The sequence below is a fragment of the Anolis sagrei genome, chromosome 2, assembly GCF_037176765.1.
Source record: "Anolis sagrei isolate rAnoSag1 chromosome 2, rAnoSag1.mat, whole genome shotgun sequence".
Classification (NCBI taxonomy): Eukaryota; Metazoa; Chordata; class Lepidosauria; order Squamata; family Dactyloidae; genus Anolis; species Anolis sagrei.
The window spans coordinates 170105344-170133342 of NC_090022.1; the positions used below are offsets into that span (position 1 = coordinate 170105344).

General features: G+C 42.0%; 2 protein-coding genes across 9 annotated transcripts in view; both read right to left on the reverse strand.

The window, feature by feature from the left end:
* Positions 1 to 27999, reverse strand: part of LOC137096102 (uncharacterized) — a 234386-nt gene that overhangs the window by 200760 nt on the left and 5627 nt on the right. The gene's annotated exons all lie outside the window — the stretch shown is intronic.
* On the reverse strand, positions 5149 to 27421 carry ILVBL (ilvB acetolactate synthase like). 8 transcript variants are annotated; one of them, XM_060763508.2, is made up of 17 exons: positions 27253 to 27399; positions 25097 to 25159; positions 21237 to 21395; positions 20686 to 20887; positions 20472 to 20599; positions 20094 to 20232; positions 19656 to 19767; positions 19290 to 19389; positions 18620 to 18717; positions 18132 to 18268; positions 16812 to 16946; positions 16521 to 16635; positions 14998 to 15167; positions 12480 to 12550; positions 12142 to 12213; positions 9586 to 9691; positions 5149 to 6211 (listed from the first exon to the last, which is right to left on the reverse strand). In XM_060763508.2, exons 3-17 carry the CDS (start codon positions 21372 to 21374, stop codon positions 6033 to 6035), a joined length of 1902 nt encoding a protein of 633 aa, XP_060619491.2. In that variant the 5' UTR covers positions 21375 to 21395; positions 25097 to 25159; positions 27253 to 27399; the 3' UTR covers positions 5149 to 6032. The 8 variants fall into 8 exon arrangements, with proteins under 8 accessions (XP_060619491.2, XP_060619489.2, XP_060619488.2 ...); XM_060763506.2 differs by having other exon boundaries at positions 21237 to 21398; XM_060763505.2 differs by lacking the exon at positions 25097 to 25159 and having other exon boundaries at positions 27253 to 27421.

Genomic DNA, 27999 nt, shown 5'->3' on the forward strand with positions numbered 1-27999 from the left:
CTTTTCATTCAACCCTCGCAGCCTTATAATATCATAGCTCAGTGGATTTTAAAGAACAATGCAGGCTGAAGATTTCTTATACAATTGTTATATTGCAATTTTCCTCATTTTGTTTAAATGCTATGTATATAGAACACTTATGTATGAAGTATATACATTTCAAGAAAAAAAACCCTCAGGGCCACTCATTAAGTGATTAGATGAATTCAAGACAGACAAAAGGAAGTCTTTGTTCAATGCATAGTATGTTTACGGAATTTACTAGTGTTTTTCTTTTTGTTGTTGTTTTTTTGGTCGTGTCAGGAGCGATTTGAGAAACTGCAAGTCGCTTCTGGTGTGAGAGAATTGGCCGCCTGCAAGGACGTTGCCCAGGGGATGCCCGGGTGATTTGATGTTTTATCATCCTTGTGGGAGGTTTCTCTCATGTCCCCGCACGAGGAGCTGGAACTGATAGAGGGAGCTCATCCGCCTCTCCCCGGATTCGAACTTGCGACCTGTCGGTCTTCAGTCCTGCCGGCACAGGGGTTTAGTTCACTGCGCCACCGGGGGCTCCGGTGTAAAAAACAGTGATAAACCTTTATGACAACCCCCCCTCCTCCCCGTATTCTACAGCAGCGCAATAGTGTTTTCTTGGATGTTTGGTAAGTTCAGGTGATCCGCATGTATGTGTGTGTGTACCTTCAAGTCTGTTCTAACATATGGTGACCCCTAAGATTTATTTCAGCCTTCCTCTGAGGCTGAGAGAGTGAGTTGTCTAGGTTCACCCAGTAGGTTTCTGTGGGTGATCATGGATTTGAACCAGCAATTGTACTCCAACACTCAAGCCACTACACCACACTGCTACATCATATCTAATCAATGTTACATCACAAAACAAGCCCTTTTCAAACCCATATCTGGGGAATCCATATGAAAATATCTCATATCATTGTTCTCCCTAAAAGGCATCTAAATTTAAGTTTGGATTTGCGCATGTAAATACAAATATTCCACCTGGTTCAAACTGGCTGACTTTGATTATAAGGATTCTTATGAAGGTGATTGCAAGCACCAAGCAATTTTCTGATTTGCTGGCTCAACCACAGACACCATAATTTAGAGCATTCTACTGTTGGGCAAAAAAGTTAGTGTTGTGAGCTAAGCAATAAACTTTTTAAACAGGGGGCCGGTTCACTGTCCCTTAGACCGTTGGAGGGCCGGATTATAGTTTTTAAAAAAAAACTATGATCAAATTCTTATGCACACAAATTCTTATTCAATTCTTATGCAAATCTTATTTTGAAGTAAAAAAACAAAATGAAGCAAATACAATATTTAAAATGAAGAACCACTTTAACCCAATGTTATGGAATCCTGGAGCTGTGGTTTGATCATTTGACAGAAAAGGCGAAACAGCTAATAAAATTTTAAATCCCAGGATTCCATAGCATTACACCATGGCAGTCAAACTGGTGTTAAACTGCATTAATTCTGCAGTGTAGACAGGGGCGGCTCGTCCATTACGCGAAGTAAGCGGTCGCAGAACACTTTTTTTTTGCCGGGGGCGCAGAGGCACCTATGTAAATGCCCCTCAACCGCCACTTGAGGAGCGCCCCCTCAGCTCACAACAGCCCTAGCAGTCCGGGGGGAGCCTTGGCTTTCTTGCCTCGCTGCCAGGCGATCCTCTTCCCAAAGGGGCCGGGCCCTTAAGCCTCGCCTAGCCCCTCTTGTTCCTGCTCCACCCAGCCACCAGGTTTGCGAGCAGAGCTGGTACTCAATCGTTGTCTGCGTTCGATCCCTTCCCCATGACCGGCTCCCTTTCCCGATCCCCCGGCGCTCCACCCGCCTCCTCTCCTCTCCCCAATCCGTGGGTGGGCCAAGGGGCAGAGCCGCCGCGCCTGGCCCGCTTTGGGTCCGGAGGCGTGTCTGAAGACCCCAGCGTGCGCACCAAAAATTGCCTCTTCTCCTGACTTTCTCTTCAGCCATTGGGACCGAGAGAGAGAGAAAGAGAGAGAGAGAGCCTCTCCGGCTGGAGGTATCTCCCACCTCCGCTCCCTCCTTTGTTTTTGCGCCTAACTTCAGGAAAGGTGGGCATCTCCACCTCTTTCTCTCTCTCTCTCTTGGTCCCAATGGCTGAGGAGAAAGTCAGGAGAAGAGGTGACTTTTGGTGCACACGCCGGGGTCTTCAGGCACGCCTCCGGATCCAAAGCGGGCCAGGCAAGGGAGCAAGTGCGGCAAGTGTAGTTACTGGGATGTATAGTTCACCTACAATCAAAGAGCATTCTGAACTCCACCAATGATGGAATTGAACCAAATATGGCACACAGAACTCCCACGACGAACAGAAAATATATATCAATGATTGGTTGGGGGGGGGGGGCAAAATACTGTTTGCTTACTGTTGAAAATTACCTAGGGCCACCTCTGAGTGTAGATACACTCTATTTTTCAGCACTTTCACACCCACATGGGCCCTGGTCGTGCAGGAAAGTGGGGTCACACACTCTGGGCTCTAGCAAGCCCTGTTGCACTAGCATCTGGCCAGAAAGGGATATAAAAAGAAGGAGAAAGGGAGAGAAAAAAAGAGGGAGAAAGAAAGAAGGGAGAAAGTAAAATAGAAGGGAAAGGGGGAGAGACTGAGACGGGGAGAAAGAGAGAGAAACTGCATGAGGGGGAGAAAGAAAGAATGAAAGGAGCTCTGCATTAGCAGAGCCAAGACTGATTCCACTGAGAGGGAGGCCTCCTCCTTGGTGGGCCGAATATATGCCCTTGGCGGGCCGCATATGACCCCCGGGCCATAGTTTGTGGACCCCTGGTCTAGTGTCTACATTTCTGCCAAGTGATCTGCAAGCAAAGCACTAGTAGTTACAAACAAAACTGCCTCCCAAATGATTCTGCATTTGCCTTGAGATCAACGTCATTGCACTCAAGGGATTAATGGCTCTCCTGGCATTCTTCCACCACATTCCCTCAGCATCAGTGTGTCTGGCTTGTGGCTGCTCAGAGCAGCTTTGGCCCCATTCCATGTTTGTACATAGGCAGTAGCTGGCCATACATAGCTGTCTAAGAAAATCAGCAGACGTACCAGTCAGTTGAGTGGGAAAGAGGAAGTGGGAGTAGAAAGATAGTACTGAAATCCCCTCAATGGTAGCAGGAGGCCCATACTTTGGACAGTTCCACCTTGTCTCCTGCATATATCATCAGTTGGGGACCCCTCCCCCCCAGCACCAACCGCCGCTCTGGGCCAGAGAGAGGGGGTCAGGGGACAGTTCCACCTTGTCTCCTGTGCTATGCTAATAATAGAATAGAATAGAATAGAATAGAATATATTGTATATACATATAATATTTATAATATTATAATGTAATGCAATATAATACTAATAATAATATGATATTATAATTATATATTTATATTACAGGTAATATTACTAATAATATTACAATATAATGGTATAGCACAATATAGTAATATTTAATACTGATATTGTACTAACATAATATATTGTATGTATATATATCTTGTAAGCCGCTCTGAGTCCACTTCGGGTGAGAAGGGCGGCATATAAATGTCGTAAATAAATAAATACTTTCACAAATTGTGTGGGAATTCTTTTAAAAGTCCACTCTAGGCTTCTAGGGATATGAATGATTCCACCTCGAGTTGAAAGGAGAAGCAGGTAATAATAATAATAATAATAATAATTATTATTAAATAATAACTTCTCAAAGCACAGCAGACAAAGAGTCAGTACAAGAAAACTGCACTCCAAACCAGAGCTGACAGCTGGCACAACAAAGCCTTACATAGGCAGTGCCTTGACAAGATTGAAGGAAAAGTTGACAAGGAGAAGACCTGGTTATGGCTCATGAATGGAACCCTGAAGAAGGAGACAGAAGGCCTGATTCTTGCAGCCCAGGAGTAAGCCATCAGAACCAATGCAATTAAGGCCAGGACTGAAAAATCAGCGGATGACCCAAAATGCAGACTGCAAGGAAGCTGATGAAACCATGGACCATATCCTCAGCTGTTGCAAGAAAATCACACAGACGGACTACAAACAAAGACACAACTCTGTGGCCCAGATGATTCACTGGAACTTATGTCACAAGTACCACCTGCCAGTAGTAAAGAATTGGTGGGATCACAAACCCACAAAGGTAGTGGAAAATGAACACGCAAAAATACTGTGGGACTTTCAAATCCAGACTGACAAAATTTTGGAACACAATACACAATACATCATGATTGTGGAAAACAAAAAAGTCTGGATTATTGATGTCACATACCGGGTGACAGTTGCATTGAGGAAAAACAACAGGGAAAACTCAGCCGCTATCAAGATCTCAAAATTGAACTGCAAAGGTTCTGGCATAAACCAGTACAGGTGGTCCCAGTGGTCATTGGCGCACTGGGTGCCGTGCCAAAAGATCTCAGCCAGCATTTGGAAACAATAAACATCAACAAAATCACGGATCTCTCAACTGCAAAAGGCCACCTTACTTGGATCTGTGCGCATCATTCGAAAATACATCACAGTCCTAGATGCTTGGGAAGTGTTCGACTTGTGATTTTGTGATACGAAATCCAGCATATAGATCCCGTTTGCTGTGACATACCGTGCTTTTGTGTCAATAATAATAATAATACATCACACAGTCCTAGACGCTTGGGAAGTGTTCGACTTGTAATTTTGATACAAAATCCAGCATGTAGGTCTCGTTTGCTGTGACATACTGTGCTTTTGTGTCAATAATAATAATCATAACCACAATCATAATAGCAGCAGCGATTTGGAACAAAACTGAACAAATTATAAACTGAATTCAAATACAGTTGACGGGAGGGAACTCAGAGGTTGTCAAGTCTTTGATTCTACAACTCAGCTGTTACAGGAAGTTATTTACTGTCAGGTTGTGCTGATACCTTATAAAACTTGACGCCAAAGCAACCTGTGCTGCAATTCAGTGCACACCTGCTTGGGAATAAGGTTCACTGATCTTGATAGGAGTTGCATCCCAAGAAAATATGCATAGGATGTAGAAATCCTTCTTTCGCAAGGAGCATGAGGCAAAATGTTCCACAGAGTCAGGGATGAGCACTTATGTAGTGGATGGGAGAAGTTGAAGTTGGCCTAAAACTGCAACAGATCAAAACAGAGGCAGCAAAGAAATTCCATCCCTTTATTGTTTGAATCGCAAAAGGTTCCACAGTGGCTTCTGAAGGACAGAAACAACAACAGAAGAGTACACTGAACCAAACCTTGGACATTATCCAATATTTTTTTCCTTCCCTGTCTGAAGAATGCTTGCTAAAATGGAGAGGAGATCTAGACCTGGCTTTAGAGGAAGGTTTAAGGCTAAGATTGCTTATAAGCCTAAGACATTCACCCTCAGTCACAAAATAAACAGTTGCTGGCACATGAAATTAGGGGAAAAGCCAAGACCACATATCATGTAGGGAATGTAAGCACAAGGCCCAGAAGGATGTGCTGCCAACTGTTCTTGCCCTGTGCTCCTGAATGTACACAACAGTATGTATACAACAGAATGAAGAAAGTGCTCTCAGGGGGCAGGAGCACAAAACCAAACCCATTTGAGGTCCCAAGGAGGAAGGCAGAGCACCCAATCGGATGAAGAAGAGGGGGCATGGGAAAGCAAGAAGATGCCAATTTCAGTTTAATGTTGAACCTGTGTTAAATGTGAACTGTGCAGAAAAAACAATCTCTCTGGAGGTTAACAATATTGAAGGTTATCCCGTTAGGCATAACCCAAAGCAGAACAAAATGAGACTTCAACACAGGCCAGCACAAACATAGGCATCAACATGACGACTCCTGTTAAAAAAATTAAGGAAATTGGGTATTTTTAGAAGGACCCCAAACAAGTCTGCTGAGCCAAGACTGGGTTTAAAACTCTTAGCCCTGGGGAGTAAAGCTTTTGTACTGATTTTGCTCCCTTGTTCAGGATTGATTCACCTGAGTCAGATCCTTTGGACCAGCAGAAATCCATATCTCTAGCCAGAATCCATACGCTGTAGCATCAGTCAAGCCCTTAAACAGAGATAGAGCCTTCACGGAAGTTTGTTTTCCCAATGAGGGCATTGAGGAGGTAGGGCTTCCCACTCCTGCATCCAGACTGCGCTGTCCTGATGATGTCATCCATTTGGTCCTCATTCTGGCGGTCAAGCAGGAAGCCTTTCCCTCCTAAACCTTCTGCGACTGTGTGATAATCTGCAGGGAAGAATATCTGTCATGAGCACAAGAGAAGAAGAGACTAGATACTGCCCCTCTCTCTAAAAGTGTTGCAAGTTTTTTGTTGCTGGTTTATGTAAAAAAGGAAAGCAAGGGGCAAACTTTTAGTGCAAATAGCAAGGAAAGCATTTCTAAAGCCAGGAAATTGCTACCTTAAATGAATGTATCAATAGCGTAATAAATGGTGAGGGATAGATAATACGTAGGTAAGGTAAAGGTCATGTGTTTTACATTAAGTCCAGTCATGTCTGACTCTGGGGTGTGGTGCTCATCTCCATTTCTAAGCCGAAGAGCCAGCGTTGTCCGTAGACACCTCCAAGGTCATGTGGCCGGCATGACTGCATGGAGCACTGTTACCTTCCCACCGGAGCGGTACCTATTAATCTACTCACATTTGCATGTTTTCAAACTGCTAGGTTGGCAGAAGCTAGGGCTGACAGCGGAAGCTCACGCCGCTCCCCGGAATCGAACCTGCGACCTTTCGATCAACAAGCTCAGCAGCTCAGTGCTTTAACCCACTGCACCACCGGGGGCTCCAGATAATACGTATAAGCAGAAAAATAACACTAAATGCCAAAAGTATGGTAGATTGTATTGAATAATATGTATCTGCTGTAAAACAAACAATGTATAACAAATGTATTAAACCATGATAAAATAATAAAAATAATTTTAAAAAATAGCGTAATAAATACGAGATTATCTGCACCTGAACCTAATGATCCACACACATACAATTTATACCAGCAAGATGCAGATGGTAGCCAAAAATGAACATTTTTGCATCCTGATTACACACAGATGCTACAAAATATTACGTTTGGTGCAAATGAGCAATTTTTATCACTAGAGTTGTTCCTCAGAAGCAACAGCTCAGTTTCACTGCTTGTAACCTGCTTTTTTTTTTTTAAGAAGGGCAACTTTGCAATGAAAATGAATAATGTTTTCATTTTTAAAAGACAGACAATACACTTGCAAGTGCAAGGCAACTAGTGAATTATGGGGGGGGGGGGGGGGCAGGTGGGGGAGGTGTAGCTCCTATAGTTAACGTTACATTGGTACACACATCAGGAGCAGAATCTCAGCAATTTCGATTAAATAGAACAAACAAATTTAAAAAAATGAAGACATACACTATTAAGACAAGGAAGTGGGGGGGAAAAGAAAGAAAAAGAAAGAAGAACAAGAAAGAATATAAAGGAGGAGAAGCTGTGAAATACCAAGACCTCAAAGAGGGAGGGAAAAATAAAATAAAATCTCCCCGCTTACTGGAGTGGAAGACAAACTTTTATCCCCCCCCCCCGCACCCCCCCTCCAACCTACCCCTATCTTTTCCCTACTGTTAATTTCCTTCCCCTCCATTATCCCTTTTCACTCCCTGCCTTCCCTTTCCCTCCCCACTTTCCCCTGTTCCCACCACCCCCAATATCTAGCTTTCTTTTCTTTTCATGTATGTAGAAATTGTCTTATTCTTTAATAAAAATGTTTTATAAAAAAACAAACAAACATTGGTACACACATCTGAGATCCCTAAAGAACGGAAGTTGCAAGCTCAAATAATCCTGCAAGAACAATGAGGGTGGTAGTTGGCCTAGCAGCAATAGCTTCACTAACTTGGAGGGAAATAAGAGGTGAAGCAGTAACAATCTGAAATTATGAGTTGACATAATAATAATAATAATAATAATAATAATAATAATAATAATAATAATAAGGTTCTTGTGGGTTTTTTCGGGCTATAGGGCCATGTTCTAGAGGCATTTTTTTCCTGACGTTTCGCCTGCATCTATGGCAAGCATCCTCAGAGGTAGTGAGGTCTGTTGGAATTAGGACAATGGGTTTATATATCTGTGGAATGGCTGGGGTGGGGCACAGAGCTCTTCTCTGCTGGAGCTAGGTGTGAATGTTTCAACTGATGCTAATGAAGGTGGTCAGTTGAAACATTCACACCTAGCTCCAGCAGAGAAGAGCTCTGTGCCCCACCCCAGCCATTCCACAGATATATAAACTCATTGTCCTAATTCCAACAGACCTCACTACCTCTGAGGATGCTTGCCATAGATGCAGGCGAAACGTCAGGAAAAAAAGCCTCTAGAACATGGCCCTATAGCCCGAAAAAACCCACAAGAACCTAGTGATTCCAGCCATGAAAGCCTTCGACAATACAATAATAATAATAATAATAATAATAATAATACTTTATTTATACCCCGCTCCATCTCCCCCAGGGGGACTCGGAGCGGCTTACACGAGGCCACGCCCATCAATACAGTAAACACAATATTACACAAAAGCGTAACACAATATAACACAAAGCATAACAGAACTAAAAAGTAAAAACATAAAATGCAAAACCAAAATAATAAACGAGACAGCAGTATAAAATCGGACATTAAACATTTCTAAGAGGGTCTGAGTCCCTCTACGGAGGTGGAGAAGATTGGGATATAAAAGTTTTAAAGCTATATAAATAAAACTGTAATGTTCGTCTGTGGGATTAACAGAACTCAAAAACCACTGGACGAATTGACACCAAATTTGAACATAAGACACCTAGCAGCCCAATGTATGTCCTTTACTCAAAAAATTTGATTTTGTCATTTGGGAGTTGTAGTTGCTAGGATTTATAGTTCACCTACAATCAAAGAGCATTCTGAATCCCACCAATGATGGAATTGAACAAAACTTGGCACACAGTTCTCCCATGACCAGCAGAAAATACTGGAAAGGATTGGTGGGCAGTGTCCTTTGGTTTTGGAGTTGTGGTTAACCTACATCCAGAGATCACTGTGCACTCAATGATGGATCTGGACCAAACTCTACACAAATACTCAATATGCCGAAATGTGAACACTGGTGGAAATTGGGGAAAATAGAATCCTGACATTTGGGAATTGTAGTTGCTGGGATTTATAGTTCACCTATAATCACAGAGCATTCTGAACCCCACCAACGATAGAATTGGGCCAAACCTCCCACACAGAACCCCCATGTGGGCCACAGCAATGCATGGCAAGGGACAGCTAGTAAATAATAAAAAGAAAAGTATAATCTGGTTTGGGCCCATGATAGGTAAGCAATTGAATCTTACTGGCAAATCTGACCTGTGATACTGAGCAAAAAGGAGTTTGTCAAAGGCTTTCATGGCCGGAATCACTGGGTTGTTGTAGGTTTTTCCGGGCTATATGGCCATGTTCTGGAGGCAATTTTTCTCCTGACGTTTCGCCTGCATCTATGGCAAGCATCCTCAGAGGTAGTGAGGTTACAAGCCTATCCTAGGCAAGAAAATTCAGCCTAGGCCCTTTTGTTTCCGTACAACATCATGTTAAATTCTATTCGGGCTTCTAACTCACCCAGGTAATCCAGGTCACAGGCGACATTGCTACCAAGCATAGGCACTTGCTCTCGTGAGATCTGGCTCCAACAGGCATCATTCCCTACCAGGGCAATGACTGGTGTCTGACAGAACAGGGCAAAATGTTATTAGAACAAACATAATTCAGGAAAAGTGCTGCATGGTCCTCCCAAAGAATTATGTTGCTCTTAAGACCCACACTTTCAAAGGAAAACCAGCTTTTGTTATGCTGACTGGCCTAGCGATCTACAGCTAAAGCCAATCGCCAGGCCTCTGTGGGAAGTGGAATAAAAGAAGAGTCTCCACTGAAATCACAATGCCTCTCTGAATTAAGTTCCCTACATAACAAATAGGAAAGACCTGGCACACCTTATGCTACACCCAATCCATTTTTAATTATGAATTTTAAAGGCACATTCTGTGTCTCCTGAATTTTAGTCTTTGTTCTGTGTATTTTCATATGTGTATTTCATAGAAATACATTTTAATATGTGTATGTTACTATTTTATTTTGTGTCCTGCCTCAAACTGTGTGGATAGACTTGTAATAAATATAATAATAATAACACCATGTAACAAAATGTGAATGTTTTTTGTTCCCGGATTGAAAGTATTATTTCTTGTTTAATTGTGCAATGCTTACTTTGAAAATATTTGTTATACTCCCAAAACTTAATTTTTGTGGCTGTCACAAACTTTATTGAATTGGTCGAGACTTGAAAAACTATATTTATTTCCAGTATTTCTACCCCAAAGGGGGACTCAGGACGGCTTACATTTGGCACAATTTGATGCCATTAAATATAACAAAGCAATACAACAATTAATTAAAACAATAAAAACAGTATTAACCGGCATATCACCATTCCAGTCGAATTCCATATTCAAAGCGCTATTAATGCCTAGTCCCAGAACCACAACTTCAATTTCTTCCTAAAAGACAGGAGGGATGAAGCTGATCTTACCTCGTTGGGAAGCGAGTTCCACAGGTGGGGGGCTACAGCTGAGAAGGCTCGGTCTCTTGTTCCCGCCAGACGTATTCACGACGCTGGCGGGAGCAAGAGCAGGGTCTCCCCGGATGATCTTAAACTGCAAAGCGGGATGTTGAGGGAGATGCGTTCAAACAAGTAAGCTGGGCCAGAACTGTATAGAGCTTTATAGGTCAAAACCAGCACTTTGAATAGAGTTCGGAAGTGGATCGGCAGCCAGTGGAGCTGACACAATAAGGGGGTGCTGTGCTCCCTGTATGTCGCTCCAGTTAGTAATCTGGCTGCAGCCCGTTGGACTAGTTGAAGTTTCAGAATAGTCTTCAAAGGCAGCCCCACAAAGAGTGCGTTGCAGTAATCTATTTGGGATGTAACAAGAGTGTGGTCCATTGTTGCCAGATCAGACTTCCCAAGGTACGGGTGCAGCTGGCACACAAGCTTTAACTGTGCAAAAGCTCCCCTGGCCACCGCCGAAACTTGGGGTTCCAGGCTCAACGATGAATCCAAGATCACTCCCAAGCTACAAACTATAGCTGGTTTTAACCTTTAAAGTCCTGAACAGTTCTGGCCCAGATTACCTGTCTGAATGTATCTCCTGCTATGAACCATCACGAAGCTTAAGATCATCAGGAGAGGCCCTGCTCTTGATCCCACCACTCTCGCAAACGCGGTTGGTGAGGACGAGAGACAGGGCCTTCTCGGCAGTGGCCCCCCATCTGTGGAACTATCTCCCTAAGGATAACATGTTGGCCACCTCCCTCCTGTCCTTTAGAAGACAGCTGAAGATCTGGCTCTGGGGCCAGGCATTCGATAAGAGGCCAGCAGCAATAGGAAAAGGAAATTTGGATTTTGCAACATGGATTCTCCTGGCTCGGCTTGGTTTTACTGGCACGTTAATCTATTAATTTATTGTTAAATTTTACTGATGTGGTACAATGTTTTAAAATGATTTTATGGTGCATTGTAAATTTTATGGTATTGATGTTATTAGCATCCTCTGATGCTCATGTGAGGTCGCACTGAGTCCTCCTTGTGGGGAGAAGGGCGGGATATAAATATATGAAATAAATAAATAAATGTGCTGCAGGATGTTCAGCAAAAACAAAAGTTTTTGCAGTTTCATAAGCTTTTCCCCTGTTTTTATGATACAATCAATTAGGAAATGACATTTATAACCCAGGAACAAAAATTGTGTTAACATAGTGTAATAATAACCATAATAATAACCATAATAACCATAATAATAATAACAATAATAATAACCATAATAATAATGTATTATCATAATAATAATAATAATAATAATAACCACAATAATAAGCATAATAATAACCATAACCATAACCATAATAATAATAATGTTATCATCATTTCCATGTCAAAATCACACACTACCAAAACCAATTTCCAGGAAGGACCAAAACTGCAAGGAGTTGCTCCTGAGCATGAAGGAACTTCATGGCAAAGCTTCCAACAGCTTTTCTACTTGAACTTGTTCTAGTTATTTTTGCACCCATTGATGCCAGGCAAACACAGGATCCTTAGAAACCTGGCTGGGTTATACTTACTTTATGTCGTACAAAGGTGTCAAATTCCATTACGCTGAAGCCAAGTGAGCCATCACCATACAGGATCCAGACCTGGGAATGATTCAAAAGGAGGGTAGATACAGCAGCCAGAAACCATGGAGAGTGAAATGAAACCACAGAAGTTTTTAGTATTCTATTTACTTTTTCCAAAAAGCAAGCAACTGTTACTGGGAAGAAGGGTTGGTCAGTCTGGAGATGTTCCATGTAAGCAAACATGTGGGTTGGGGACTTAGACATTCAGCTTGGTAACCTCTCTGGGGAAGAGAAGACATTCCACCCAAGTCTCCGCCCTTGGCTTCCCACTACTGAACACTAACCTCAGATTCTGGCCTGCAAAGCTTGGCTCCTAAGGCAAAGCCTCCACCGACTCCTAAGGTCCCAAAGGCTCCTGCAGGGGGAAGAAATGGGACTGAACTATTCTGGCATGGCACCTCCTAAATTGTTTTCACCAGGATATTTATTTATTTATTTATTTATTTATTGCTTTCAAGGTTTGAGATAGAGCGTTTATATGTTGACTTAGTTTCTAATATACCATTTTTTTTGTCATTTAATTATTTGAAATTAGTTTGCTTGGCATTTTAAACGCAAAACAGAAATGTTGGATAGAGAAGTCTCTCAGGCCCGTTCTACACTGCCATATAATTCAGAATATTAAAGAACATAATCCACATTGTTTGCTTTGAACTGGATTATATGAGTCTACTGGAGAAATTACACTGCTTGCACCAACTGACATCCGCCGGGAAGTAGCAGCCAATAGTGAAAGGACCAAGGCAGAGACATCTCCAGCTCATCCCCTGTTTGGCTATCAGCCAGCACGTCAACGACTTAAATCTAGACATAGTTTTCTAAAATCTACAGAGACACTCGCTGGAACACCTCAGCAAGCAAGAGTCCAAAAGTGGCAGGCTCAAACCCAGAACCTCAACCAATGGCTGATACCAAATGAGAAACTCCCCCCTGGGCACACAGAGGACTGGGCGACTTGGAAGGCGCTGAACAGACTGCGCTCTGGCACCATAAGATGCAGAGCCAACCTTCAGAAATGGGGCTACAAAGTGGAATCCTCGACATGCGAATGTGGAGAGGAGTAAACCACTGACCACCTGCTGCAATGCAACCTGAGCCCTGCCACATGCCCAATGGAGGACCTTCTTGCAGCAACACCAGAAGCACTCCAAGTGGCCAGATATTGGTCAAAGGACATTTAATCAACTACCAAACTCACAAATTTTATTTTTTTTGTCTGCTTGTTTGCTTTGTTCTGTTAGAAATGTAATATAATTGACTGGTTGCCCTGACACAACAAATAAAATAAATAATAAATAAATATGAGTCTACACTGCCATATAATCCAGTTCAAAGTAGATAATCTGGATTTTATATGGCAGTGTAGAAGGAACCTTTGTTAACTGGAACCCAAGCAAATGGAACTCTCAAGCAACCAGCATCAGTTTGTCTTTGTCTTAATTAGCTTTTAATTATGGTATTTCAATATTAATATCAAGTACAGAGTTTACAGCATGGTATAGAGCAGGGGTCCTCAAACTAAGGCCCGGGGGCCGGATATGGCCCTCCAGGGTAATTTACCCAGCCCTCGCTCAGGGTCAACCTAATTCTGAAATGACTTGAAAGCACACAACAACAACAATCCTAAATCATCAACCAAAACCAGGCCCACACTTCCCATTAAAATACTAATAAGTTTATATTTGTTAAAATTGTTCATTTTAATTATTGTATTATTTTTAAGTGGGGTTTTTTTGTTGCACTACAAGTAAGATATGTGCAGTGTGCATAGGAAATCATTCATTTTTTTTCAAATTATAATCCGGCCCTCCAACAGTTTGAGGGACTGTGACCTCGCCCTGGTATAGAGTATAGTATTAGTTAGGCCTCTTTTTAAAATTAACTTTCAAGCAAACAGAAATTACATTTATCCAGCATCTTCAATTACCTGTGGGAATGGTAGATGCTGAAGATACAAAGATACACACACACACACACACACATATAACATATCTGGAGATATATATATAAGTATTTTAAATAAACAAAATTGATTTGCCCCAAGGAAATGGGAAATAATTATTGTTTCCATTCAATGTTTGATGTTTTGTCTTATGTCTGTTATAACAGGATGTGCTTTTTTATTTAATTTTAGTTGTTAAGTTATAATTTGTGTTATATGTTGGGTTGTTTACATTTTTGTTAGTATGTATGTATTGAACAGCATTGTATTCGAGCATTGAATGTTTGCCTTTTATGTTTGGAATCCACCCTGAGTCCATTCAGGGAGATAGAGCAGAATAATAATAATTATTATTATTATTATTATTATTATTACTATTATTATCTCAGAAAGTAGAGCTGATTCAGTCAATCCAGTGCGATTTTCTGAATCAGCACCCCTCAAAACCCCAGGAACAGGTTTAAAAACCAAGAGACCAAGAATGTTTGTTTGATTGGATTGTGTTATGTTTTTCATCATGGCTATACAGGAAAAGTAGAAAGCACCGCTTTCTTCATGCATCTTACAGCTTCTGACATATCAAGGTTTCTGGGTAATAAGCATTTGCCAGCTTTACTACAAAGCTATTATTATTATTATTAGTAGTAGTAGTAGTAGTAGTAGTATTGCCAGTGTGGGGGCTTGTCTAATGTCTCTGGGGAGTGAGTTCCAGAGCTGGGGGGCCACCACAGAGAAGGCCCTCTCTCTCCGCCCCACAAGTCACACCTGCAAAGAGGGCGGGAGCGAAAGAAGGGCCTCTCCGGAGGATCGAAGGGATCGCGTGGGTTCGTAGATGGAAATACGGTAATATTTCATATTACCTGGATCAAGCCAGCACAGGGGGCCCCTAGGCTTTACAATGTAAGCAGCACTTGCCACGAAGTCGCCACCATCTGCAACCAGCAAGCTGTCTTCAGGAAGCAAGCAATCAACATGGTGCAGCAGTTTCAATGGGTTGAGGTGGTGCTCTGTTGGTTCTTCAGCCTTCTCTCTTAGGGGAAGAAGTATCAGAGTGTTCTGAGAAACCCACAGCTAACCTGATTCACTACTTATCATAGTACTAACCAAAGAAACCTCACTTGCAGGTTCTACAGATTTGCACATCCACATAAACATACCCACACATGCAGGTACAGCAAAGCTTCTATCAAAAAAACACTGATATCTATAACAATGACAAAATACACTGATGGTAGCATACAAACACACCAAAAATTTAAAGGACATGTTGATTAGATCAGATCTCACTAAACCTACCATAAAAAGTCTACCTAGTCTTAGATGACATACTTACTGTGGACATTGTGAATGTTGCTCCCAATCCTCGAAGACTCAACAGTTCACACACCCAACCATGAAGATTACTATACATTTAAATGATTTTATTACCTGCTCTTCGGAAAATGCTATATATTGTATTTTATGCCCATGTGACCTTCTATATATTGGAATGACAAGTAGATCTGTCAAGGTCAGAATTATGGAACATCACTCATGCATAAAAAAACAAACACAATCATAGTACTCTTTATTCTCATTTTCTGGAGAAAGGACATACATCTACCAGCTTCAAGTTTTGCATCATAGAAAAAATCCACACTAAGCCACATATGGATACTAAGAATTACCTTTTGCAGAGGGAAGCATTTTGGATTTTTAAGTTTAACACAGTGGTTCCTACTGGCCTTAACGATAGACTGGACCTCAGTTGTTTTTGTAATAAGCTCTATTATATCGACCTTATCTACTTGTAATTTACATTCCAGCTGACTGCCTGTAACTAGCCTTGCCTTTAAATCCTTGCTTCTGTGTAACTGCATTGCTCACTATCGAAGACCAAACTGTAAGGCCAGTGTCGTCTCATTAATAATGTGAGTAATAATGTTTGTGTAGTCTTTCTCACTGGAATGCATGTCATTATCACTGAATGTTTTGGTTTGGGTGCCTTTTTTGACATATCTATTATGTTGTTTGTTATCACCCATTTAGGGACTTTTACAAAGAAGACGAAATCCTGAAGAAGGGGAAGTCCCCCGAAACAAGACAACCTCAACCTGAGGATCCTTGTTGCATTATAATTTGGATAATATTTTGAACTGGACAGCAAGCATTATAATTTGGATAATATTTTGAATTGGACAGCAATTTGAACTATTGGGACTTTATTTGGACTGCATTTTGAAGACAGTTTACTTTTTCAAGGACTACGAGACAACCAAGTAGCACTCAGACTTGTAATTTCTTTGTGTGGTTTATATACAGTGTATTTACATGGTTTATGTTAACATAGTTCTGTTTGGATAACAATTTGCAACTTGTATTTTGTCACAGCAAAGTTTCTAACCTGTTTTGTTTCTCCTTCACGTGATCAGTCTCCTTCAGACCTATTACCCAGTCACGGGGACATGAATAGCCCCTAAGCTCTTGGCTCAAGTGCACAAGGAAGGAGCCAGCATCTCCTGTTGGTAAAGAGTTACAAGTCTAAGAAGAACACATTTCAGGAAGGGAGGTTTATGCAACCTCTTCCTTGGGTCACTGGCATCACCAGGTCATGCCATGACACATTCCCTTCAGCAACCCCACCCTTACCAAATCCATAGCATTCTTCTCCAATATTCACATACAGGCCCCTCACCCTTTATGGCAATGTGGGGCTTCCAGAATATGTGTGCATTTTTCAGCAGTTGCTCCCGATTCCTATTGACAGCAATGATTTTACTGCCCTTGCTCAAGATACGCCCATAGGACAGACGAAAATCACAGACGGTGCCTGGGAAGGGAAACGGGAATTAAGGAAATGGACAACCCACAGAAAAACTCTCCCTTTCCCACAAATCACCAAAAGTTGCCCCACAATTGGGTAAATGGTCAAGTGATATAAGGAAAAAGTATAATGGAGGTAGGGAATATACAAAAATAGAAAAGATGATAACTCAAAGGGAGACTAAAGAAGAGAATATAACAGAATATAACCGGGGGTGAGAAGGGCGGGGTAAAAGTGACGGAAATAAATTAAAAGGTACAGTAAGTGATATCTATAAACTATTATTAATGAACGAACAGGAACAAGATTATTTGAAGGAAGTATGGGAAACAGACTTGGGGGGGAAATGATTAATCAAAAATAGGCAAACATATGGAATATGAGAATACTAAAAGATATAAGAACTAAGGAAAATTACTACAAAATGATATGGAGGTGGTATCTAACTCCCATTAGATTAAATCAGATTGATAAAAAAAATACTCAAATCAATGCTGGAGAGGTTGTCGGGAAATAGGGACGTACCTTCATTTGTGGTGGTTATGTAATATTACACAAAAAAATTGGGAAAGCATATTCAAAGAAATAAGAGCAATAATAAAAATAGAGACTGAGATTACACCAAAATTAGCATTATTACTTATACATGATAATATAATTCCCTTACAAGAGGAGAAAGAATTGATTTCTAATTTGATAACAGCAGTTAAATTGTTAATAGCAAAAAAACTGGGGAAAAAAGAAATTCAAGTAGAAGAATGGTATAGGGAAATTTGGAATATAGCGATTAATGATAAGCTAACTTGCAATATTAAAATTAAAAGGGGAATATGGAAATAAACATACTTTTGGAAAATATGGGGAAAATATATTGAGTATGTGTTTAATGAGGGAAAGGGGTATAAGCCAGCAAGAGAAACAATGATATTTTGGAATGGTGAAACATGAGTTGGTTGGTCCTGGTGAAGGGGGCACAAACAAAGGGTATGGGGAAGAGGGGAAATAACGGTATTATAATAATGATAAAGAAATACAATATGTATAAGTGGATAAAAGGTGTGTGATAGAGTTATGTAGCATAAGTTAGAATAGAAATTTAAAAATAATGATAAGAAAAAAAAAAGTTGCCCCATTGTTTATAGACAGACTGAACAGGCAAAGGGCTGGCAGTCACCTCTCAGACCAAACTACCTGCCAGAATGACTACATCTGCTTCCTTGAGTGCCTCTCGACGGTTTTGACGAATATGCAGTGGACTATTCTTTCCCAGCATGCCACGGGCCATGCCTCCCAGGAAACATGGAATCCCTAGTTCTTCTAAAGCATCTCTGTAAGGATAAGAGCAGGGAGGAAGAGCTCACTGTAAGAACTTCACAACCACTAGTCCATTCACAGTTAGCAGCAACAACACCTCCTTTCTCTGAGAGAATCCTGTCTCCAACCTTCTCCTACCTATTAATCCGGAATCATGCTTTGCCCTCTCATGTCTGGTTTCCTTGTTTGATTTGGTAACTCCATTGCTACCCCAATTTTCCCAAGAAATTATGATGATCCTCACATCAAAAAACTATCTAATGGTAGACACTGCCCAAAGCTCTGGTCAAAGACTGGATGGAACCAAAATGGTTATTAAGCCTTCTCAGAAATGTTCTAAGAACAGGTAGCACAATGTATCTCACCTGAGCTTCTTCACTGGGGTGGGAGGCAGGGTCACTTGGCTGCCAAGAAGGATGACTGGCTTCTTAGCCCGACTGATGAGCTCTACACACTGTTGCACCTGCACAGAGATAGGTCCAGCACAAGATTATACATGGCTATCATATCTCCTCTCATCCTTCTCTTCTTCTGGCTAAACATGCCCAGCTCCTTAAGCCGCTCCTCATAGGGCTTGTTCTCCAGAACCTTGAGTTTAGTCGCCCTCCTCTGGACACATTCCAGTTTGTCAATATCTCTCTTCAATTGTGGTGCCCAGAATTGGACACAATATTCCAGGTGTGGTCTAACCAAAGCGGAATAGAGGGATAGCATTACTTCCCTAGATCTAGACACTATGCTCCTGTTGATGCAGGCCAAAATTCAATTGGCTTTTTTTGCCACCACATCACATTGTTGGCTCATGTTTAACTTGTTGTCCACGAGGACTCCAAGATCTTTTTCACACGTACTGCTCTAGAGCCAGGCATTGTTCCCCATTCTGTATCTTTGCATCTCGTTTTTTCTGCCTGAGTATCATTAAATGCTGGCGCAGGCAGCAAAGAGTTTAAAGGTAAAATGTTTCTCTAGGAAGGAAGAAATAATGAGGTGGCCTATTCTGGTGTGCTTTTTGATGTCTCCTGTAAGGAGCCTTACTTCTTTCTTTGTAGCTTTTGGTATCTTCACTGGCAAAGGTGAAAGGTCTCGCACTGCCCATGCTCCAGCAAAGAGGTTTCCCAAATAACTGCGCAGGTACCTAGTAAAGGATAAAAAAAGGTGACCACTGAGGTCAAGAGGGTGCCATAATAATAATAATCATCATCATCATCATCATCATCATCTATATAAATAAAAATGTAATTTTTATTTGTGGGATTAACAGAACTCAAAAACCACTGGACGAATTGCTGCCAAATTTGGCCACAAGACACCTACTAACCCAAGGAGTGATCGTCACTGGACTCTCCTCAAAACATAGGAATCAACCAGATTTTTTTTTAAAAGGGGGGGGGGGCAACTCACCAGTTAACAGCCTTTCCCAAAACACCCTTAGAACCTGTTTTCTTGATAAGCTCTCGCTCAATCAGATGATAGGGATACAACACATCCAGAGGGAACTCCACAAACACGGGACCTGCAGGATGAGCAGGATATTTTAAAACCATTTCCTCTTGCTAATAAAATACCTGCTTGGACAATAAAATGAGAAAATGAATAAAACCTCCTGAAATCCTTGAGAGTTTGTTTCGGCTTTACTCAAAGATAGAAGCAGTGTTGCCCCAAGAGAAAGTGGTTCAAATTTTCATGGCCCGTATGGGAGGCAAAAGCAAGAAGAGAGTTATTAATCCACTAGTTAGGATAGCAGCATTTAATGGTCACAGATCATTTCAGCATTGTCAGTAGTTCCAGACACTGAAAATCTAGGTGAGCCATAAGGGCTTATTTCAAGCCTTGACATACCTGGGGTATCACACTGAGCAATAGCAATAGCCTTTCGCAGCACAGGGCTGATATCTCGGACAGTCTTCACTGAAGCACAAAATTTGCAAAGTGGCTTCAAGAGGGACAACTGATCAATGTCCTGAAGAGCGCCTCGGCCCTAAACAGATGAGAGAAAAGAAACACAAAAGCTCTCTTTTTCACTCTCATAGAATCTCTGATGGTAACACTTGATTTTGTCATGAGAAACACACACACAGTATATTAACCACATCAATTCTGCTACTGACAAATAGTGATGATGAAGGTAGAGGTCAAAGTGTAGACCAAGCATGAACAGCATCAAGCTCCAGCTCTTTCTTCCTTCCAACCCAAGGAACAGTGGCTGGAATGGCCTACCTTCTGCAATGTAGCTGCTGCCCCGCCAATCAACAACACTGGAGACTCTGCCATTTGGGCATTTTTCACAGCAGTTATAGTGTTTGTCACACCAGGTCCTGCTGTCACAGCAGCAACTCCCACTGTGCCTGCAACAGAAAAATACAAAAGTGGGGTCAAGTTGTGCCCCATCACATCACTTAGGTCAGCAAACAGACAGTATAAAGGGAGGTACCTGAGAGCCTGGCCACTGCATCTGCAGCAAATACAGCTGTTGCTTCATGCCTTGTGTCCACAATACGGATGCCCAGCTTTTCGCTGGCCACCAAAATGGGAGAGATATGTCCACCAACCAGGGTGAATACATAGGGTACACCATGAGCTTTCAGAACTTCTGCCACAATCTCCCCACCATGTCGAGTACTCTTAGGATCCACCTGGAACAGAAGGCAATATTTTGTGCTGGCTTTGTAGGAAACACAAGCTGGCAACTATTGTTGCAATTCCTACTGAAACTCTGATAGATAAATAGAAGGCCTTGGGAGCAGGAAAACTATGGGCACCTATGGGGCTAGCTGATTTTAAAATCAGAGATGGCTCATTAAAACTACTTGCTACAGTTGTTTTGCTATGGATTTCACTGCAACAGAAATCAAAACTACCAGATTCCAGAGGGGACCTAAGCGAAAGGAAACCTAAGCGAGCATGATTTCAGATCAGATTCTAATTGTCTTTAAGGTCTTGTCTTTCCTATTAACAAGTGTCTAAAAGCAACATTTAGTTTACCTGATGCCAGAGTTGATAGAGCAGTCCCAGTTTGTGTGCTGCCCCAAGCAGAGTCACCAAAAATGTTCCCAGAACTGCAACTAGCCATGTTGTGGTGCCTCCCAAGGCTGAAGCGGAAGAAATCGTGTCAGGATTCATTTAGAATTACCTAAGGATATACTGCTGTCCCAAAAGAAAAAAATACATAAGTTAGTTTATAGTTTATTTATACCAGACTCTTACAGAAGACCTTGATGCCATTACTGGATAGTCATTTCTTTAATTACACTATGGTGGTATTGTTGCTGATTTCCATCTTTTAACAAACTCTGCTTGCTCTGTAGCTAGAATAATGTTCAATTATCTTTCAGTCCAAAATAATTTACTATATTTTTAACCCACTACTTGCAGACTACATACCTTTAAAAATGTTTTGTGGGCAGGGTCTACCTCTTTCCAGTCACTATAATTACTAGTTGATTAGTAGTAAAGTGCAGAGCTGTGGATTTATTTATTTACGACAGGCCTTGTGAGGTTCTGTAGGAAGGAAATTTCCAACCTCTAGTTTTAAAAGTTTTTCTGCTACCTTGGAGACTAGGACACGGAACAATGGCTTCAAACTACAAGAAAGGAGATTCCATCTGAACATGAGGAAGAACTTCCTGACTGTGAGAGCCATTCAGCAGTGGAACTCTCTGTCCCGGAGTGTGGTGGAGGCTCCTTCTTTGGAAGCTTTTAAACAGAGGCTGGATGGCCATCTGTCAGGGGTGATTTGAATGCAATATTCCTGCTTTTTGGCAGGGGGTTGGACTGGATGGCCCATGAGGTCTCTTCCAACTCTTTGATTCTATGATTCTAAGGGCAGTGCCAATACGAAGTAACTGACTTGGGCTGCTATAAACTGTGCCAACTTTGGATTCACCCTCTTGCAAATAGTTCTTTAGTTCTTCCATTTTCACCAATACCTTACTTAGTGTCAACAGTCAGTAATGATTATTTTTCAGAAAGTTTGTAAATAACATTTTCAAACAAAAAGCATGATATATAGTTAGCATTCTGTTTTGAAGAAGTATTTCCAATATTATATTTTGATGAATGTCCAATTTATCAAATTTATTCAATTACTTTTTTAAAAGTAGAGCTGTGTTATATTCTTGTTTTTAAAGTAAAATGCAGCCTATTTGAAATACCTGATGTGGGAGAAAATTAGGAAATTTTGGATAATTAGAAAACTATGTTTTACTAGAACTTCCTAAGATTGCTGTATTTGTTTATACTGTTTTCTTGGAGCAAAAAGGTTTTAGTGATCAGTCCACTGCCTATTTTCCATAAGCAGTCCTGTATGAATAAACCTCCTATAAATCTGCTGTCAAAACTATTATCTAGACCAGGGGTCAGGAACCTTCGGCCCTCCAGGTGTGTTGGACTTCAACTCCCACAATTCCTTGGGCCAAGGTAAGCCTTTGGGGCGAATGCCGAGCCTCAAGGAATTGTGGGAGTTGAAGTCCACCACACCTGGAGGGCCGAAGGTTCCCCATGCCTGATCTAGACCATCTTATTAAACTTTTCCACTTTTGAGAAATGTTTATGTAACCCCAGGTATATAGATATATAAAATAATTATAAAATTAAAGCATTTTCTGATAAAAAATCAACATTGTTAAACAAGCTGATTTTCCTTTTAATAAAGTAACAGCTAAGGCATCTTTTGTAAGGTCCACTGTAAACACTGCACAACAGATTTGTGGAAATGTCTAAAACAGTCACCAAATAATGTTTGGAAAACTTTTACTGTTGCCTATTTTGGGACCCCAACATTGAGCTAAGAGGACCCAATTTGAAGCAGTGATCTAGACCAGGGGTCCTCAAACTTTTTAAACAGAGGACCAGGCTACAGTCCCTCAAACTGTTGGAGGGCCGGATTATAATTTGAAAAAAAAAACATGAATTTCTATGCACACTGCACAGATCTTATTTGTAGTGCAAAAAAACAACAACACTAAAAACAATACAATAATAAAAAATGAAGAATAATTTTAACAAATATAAACTTATTAGTATTTCAATGGGAAGTGTGGGTCTGCTTTTGGCTGATGAGATAGGACTGTTGTTGTTGTTGTTGTTGTGTGCTTTCAAGCCGTTTCAGACTTAGGTTGACCCTGAGCGAGGGCCGGGTAAATGACCTTGGAGGGCCGTATCCAGCCCCTGGGCCTTAGTTTGAGGACCCCTGATCTAGACTTAGCAACTTTGAAAACTGAATCTTTTGAACTGCGATTTTATAGTTTATACTGCTTGATACTACATTTGTAATGCTCAACACTGTACTTTTTCTTTGAACACAAAAAGCTTGGACCTGTTAAGATGAGGCAATGAAGAAATTATAAATGTATGGTTGTTTAATCTATAGAGAAATTATAGTTGCCAGTCAAGTTGTACAGCCTAAAGCTTAATGACAGTGTATCAATGGAAATTATTTGCAGTGCAAGTCCATGCAGGTTGGCTCTGCCTACCTAGCACTAACTTAACATTACAAATGCAAAGCAACAGGTGTGCAGGTAGAAAAAGGTAAGCATGAAAAGTGCAAGTCAGGCATTAGTGTCAAGCTTCAGATGCTAGCTAAAGCCCATCAGTGAAGGTATTAACTTTATATGTTTTTAAAGGTCATAATGTATGTATTTTATAATTCTGTTTTAAATGTTTTTAGTTGCATATTGTTGAAGGCATTGAATGGCTGCCTGACTGTGAAGCCACCTTGAGTTGCCTCTGGGTTGGAGAAAGGCGGGGTAGAAATGTCATAGATCAATAAATAATCAACCATACGATTTCAACAAATTTGGTTGTGAATCACAAAATAATTACCACAACTATATAAGCACCAATGAAGGAATACTTCTAGGAAGTATCAAGATGTTGATGCCACTTTGTCACCACATTTGTAGAACAGCTAATGCTCAAAAAGGATAAATGAAAATTTCATGAACTGGGAACTTTGCATAATCTAAGTTGCATATGCATGCAGATCACCCCTGTGACGTGCTTCAGCACCAGTGCCAATCCATAACTTCGTTTGACCATTAACCTTATTCAGGATACCATAACAAGCCATCATCCTTCTGTAAAATGTCCAAAAGAAGCAAGAATAGTTCACATGGCACTAGGCAAACACAAAGTGTATAGAAATGTGAAGTTTCTTTGCTGCCACAGAGGTAATTTGGCAGCATAATAAACAAAACCTTTGTTCTCTACATTTTGTTTAACATAAAGTACAAACATTTAATACAAAGCTATCATTTCCTGATTTGAAAGCAGAGCTAAATCATTCAACAGGTTTCATTTTTCATGTAAAGGAAGTCTGTACAAAACCAGGGTTTTTTTAATAACATGTGCCTTAAAAAAACAATATATCTGAAGCAAGCATGCTTATTTTAACCTATAAAGTCAATTAAGGCTTAAAAGCTTGTTTCTTTCTCAAACCCGCCTATAGAAATCACCTCCTTTTCACTGAAAAATCTTCCTAGCTGTACTGTGAACTACTTTCTCAGATTCTCATTTCACCCAAATAGCAGTTACTGCAAATCAGTTTTTTACACTATTCTTAAGAAATAAGTTAACACAACACTAAGGTTACCATCGTTCTAACTCAATTGAACACACAACCTCAAATCCATCTTGCAAAATGAACTGAATTCTTCCAATTCCTCACCATCACCAGCAAACCAACTGCCTCACAACTTCCATCACCACTACAGAAAACAGAAAAAGATCCCCATTGTGACTGGATCTACGCTGCCATATAATGCACTGAACTGGCAGTCCCCAAGTTACAAACATCCAAATGACATATGACTCCTAGTTACATAAAAAAGTCTGGCGGCACAAACCTTTGCCCTGTGTGTTGCTAGATCGCTGCTTAAGGAAGAGGCGAGACACCAATGCCCTCTGACCTCAAGTTAAAAGGAGTTAAACAATCTCGCATGAAAAGATCAAGAGCAGGGCTAGGGCTGCTGACTGTTCAATGGCTACCTCAAAGAGCAGACTACAGAATGCACTTGCCTGTCACACAATCAAGCTATAAGCAAACACTTGCTGAAGCTCCCTCCCCTTCGGAACCATTAAAGGGACAGGAGCCCACTCCATTTTCCACTCTGGTATCTCAGATGCTGCTGGGGGACCAAAATATGGGCACTCTCCTCCCAAAAGAGAATTCTGCTTCCCTCGATGAATTGTTTCTTCAGTCCCCAAACCTGTGGCACTGGATAGTGCGCGACAGAGAATCATGGAATAATAAAGAGTTGGAAGAGACCACATGGGCCATCTAGTCCAACACCCTGCCATGCAAGAAAAGAAAACCATCCTCACCTACTACTCCACTATTTGCTGATCTCACAATCCCAGGGGCACTCCTTTGGCCTGCTTTTTCTCTGGCCGCCTCAACTGTAACCTATCCAGAAATCCTGCAAAGTCCTCAATTGTCCATGTAGGTGGCTGAAGCCAAGGACACCTTTGCTTTCCACTGGTTTAAGGGACACACACTTTTGTTTCATGTGCTTTGTTAAAACATTGTGTACAAAACCACCTTCGGGCCACCTGTATGTGAAGCACACTCGCACGTGTGGCTCCCATTTCCTAGGGTGCATCTAAGCTGTAGAATTAATGTAGCCTGGTATCATTTTAACTGCTATTGCTCCATGCTATGGAAATCATGGGGGGTTGTAGTTTTGCATGGACTTTTTAGCCTTCTCTGCCAAAGAGCACAGGTGCCTCATAGAATCGTAGAGTTGGAAGAGACCTCGTGGGCCATCCAGTCCAACCCCCTGCCAAGAAGCAGGAAATCTGCATTCAAAGCACCCCTGACAGATGGCCATCCAGCCTCTGTTTAAAAGCTACCAAAGAAGGAGCCTCCACCACACTCCAGGGCAGAGAGTTCCACTGCTGAACGGCTCTCACAGTCAGGAAGTTCTTCCTAATGTTCAGGTGGAATCTCCTTTCCCGTAGTCTGAAGCCATTGTTCTGCGTCCTAGTCACCAGGGCAGCAGGAAATTTGCATTCAAAGCACCCCCGACAGATGGCCATCCAGCCTCTGTTTAAAAGCTTCCAAAGAAGGAGCCTCCACTACACTCCGGGGCAGAGAGTTCCACTGCTGAACGGCTCTCACAGTCAGTAAGTTCTTCCTAATGTTCAGGTGGAAGGTCCTTTCTTGTAGTTTGAAGCCATTGTTCTGCGTCCTAGTCTCCAGGGAAGCAGAAAAAAAGCTTGCTCCCTCCTCCATGTGGCTTCCTCTCACGTATTTATACATGGTCCTCATTATGTCTCCTCTCAGTCTTCTCTTCTTCAGGCTAAACATGCCCAGCTCTTTAAGCCGCTCCTCATAGGGCTTGTTCTCCAGACCCTTGATCATTTTACAAATAATTCTGCTCCTTTATCTCACCCTGAGTTTGTTCCCCAGACCCTTGATCATTTTGATCACTCTCCTCTGGACACGTTCCAGCTTGTCAATATCTCTCCTCAGCAAACTACCGATCCCAGGATCCCATAAAATGGGACCATGGCAGTTCAGACTAGAACAAACTACAGTGTAGACTAGGCATGGGCAAACTTGGGCCCTCCAGGTGTTTTGTACTTCAACACCCACAATTCCTAACAGCCAGCAGGCTGTTAGGAATTGTGGGTGTTGAAGTACAAAACACCTGGAGGGCCCAAGTTTGCCCATGCCTGGGGTAGACCCACCTCAAGATCTCTCATTATATGTTCCAAAACCTGAAATCCCAAACACTTCGGATATGGGAGACTCACATTTCTAAACGCTCAACGGCAGGCCTACATTACAGCAACGCTAGGAGTTTGGGGAATGAAGGGGAATGTCCATTGGGGTAGGAAACATTCCTATTAATGGAGGGAGGGGATATGGGGGAGGGGTGGCTCCCTCCTCCTTCTCCTCTTCTCGGGGGGGGGGGGGGGAGTCCTTTCTCACCCCAAAAGAAAGGCCTATGAGGGGCGACGCCACCGCTCCTTCCCACCTTCCTTCCTTCCCAGTTACCTAGCAACGCCGGCCCCTCTTTCCGTTTCCCCCCCAGAAGGCAACACGGCGCGCGCAGGAGGAAACGAGACGGGAGATTGGTCTCGCGACAAAAGCAAGTCGCTCCGGCAAACGCGAGCAGAGAAGGCCTGTCCCCAATCGCGACCCGTAGCCAGAGCCCTTCTCAGGCTCACACCTACAGAGATGGGGGCAGGAGCTCGAGTCACACTTCCGGGTTCGCCTTTTGGAAGCCTCGAGAGGAGAGGCGGTCACGAAGGATGCAATTTATAACGAATGCACTTCATAGAATCATAGAATCAAAGAGTTGGAAGAGACCTCATGGGCCATCCAGTCCAACCCCCTGCCAAGAAGCAGGAATATTGCATTCAAAGCACCCCCGACAGATGGCCATCCAGCCTCTGTTTAAAAGCTTCCAAAGAAGGAGCCTCCACCACACTCCGGGGCAGAGAGTTCCACTGCTGAACGGCTCTCAAGAGGACTTTGATTGTAGCAAGGGGGGCTTATACAGTCTGACTTGGCCACAGTGGTCCATGCTCTGGTTACATCCCGTATAGACTACTGCGACGCTCTCTACGTGGGGTTGCCTCTGAAGACTGCCCAGAAGCTGCAACTAGTCCAACGTTCGGAAGCCAGGCTACTGACAGGTGCGGGGTACAGCCAGCACACAACTCCCTTATTGCGCCAGCTCAACTGACTGCCAATTAGCTTCCGAGCACAATTCAAAGTGCTGGTTTTAACCTACAAAAC

Bases quoted from the DNA above. Each gene is read 5' to 3' on its own strand.
- ILVBL (XM_060763505.2), bottom strand. From the start codon at position 21,374: ATGAATCCTGACACGATTTCTTCCGCTTCAGCCTTGGGAGGCACCACA. The intron at 19,390-19,655 runs GTGAGTTGCCCC...ATCCTTTACTAG, and splicing joins TTGGGAAAGGCTGTTAACTG to GTACCTGCGCAGTTATTTGG. The intron at 12,551-14,997 runs GTAATATGAAAT...TTCCCCCTGCAG, and splicing joins CCTGTGCTGGCTTGATCCAG to GAGCCTTTGGGACCTTAGGA.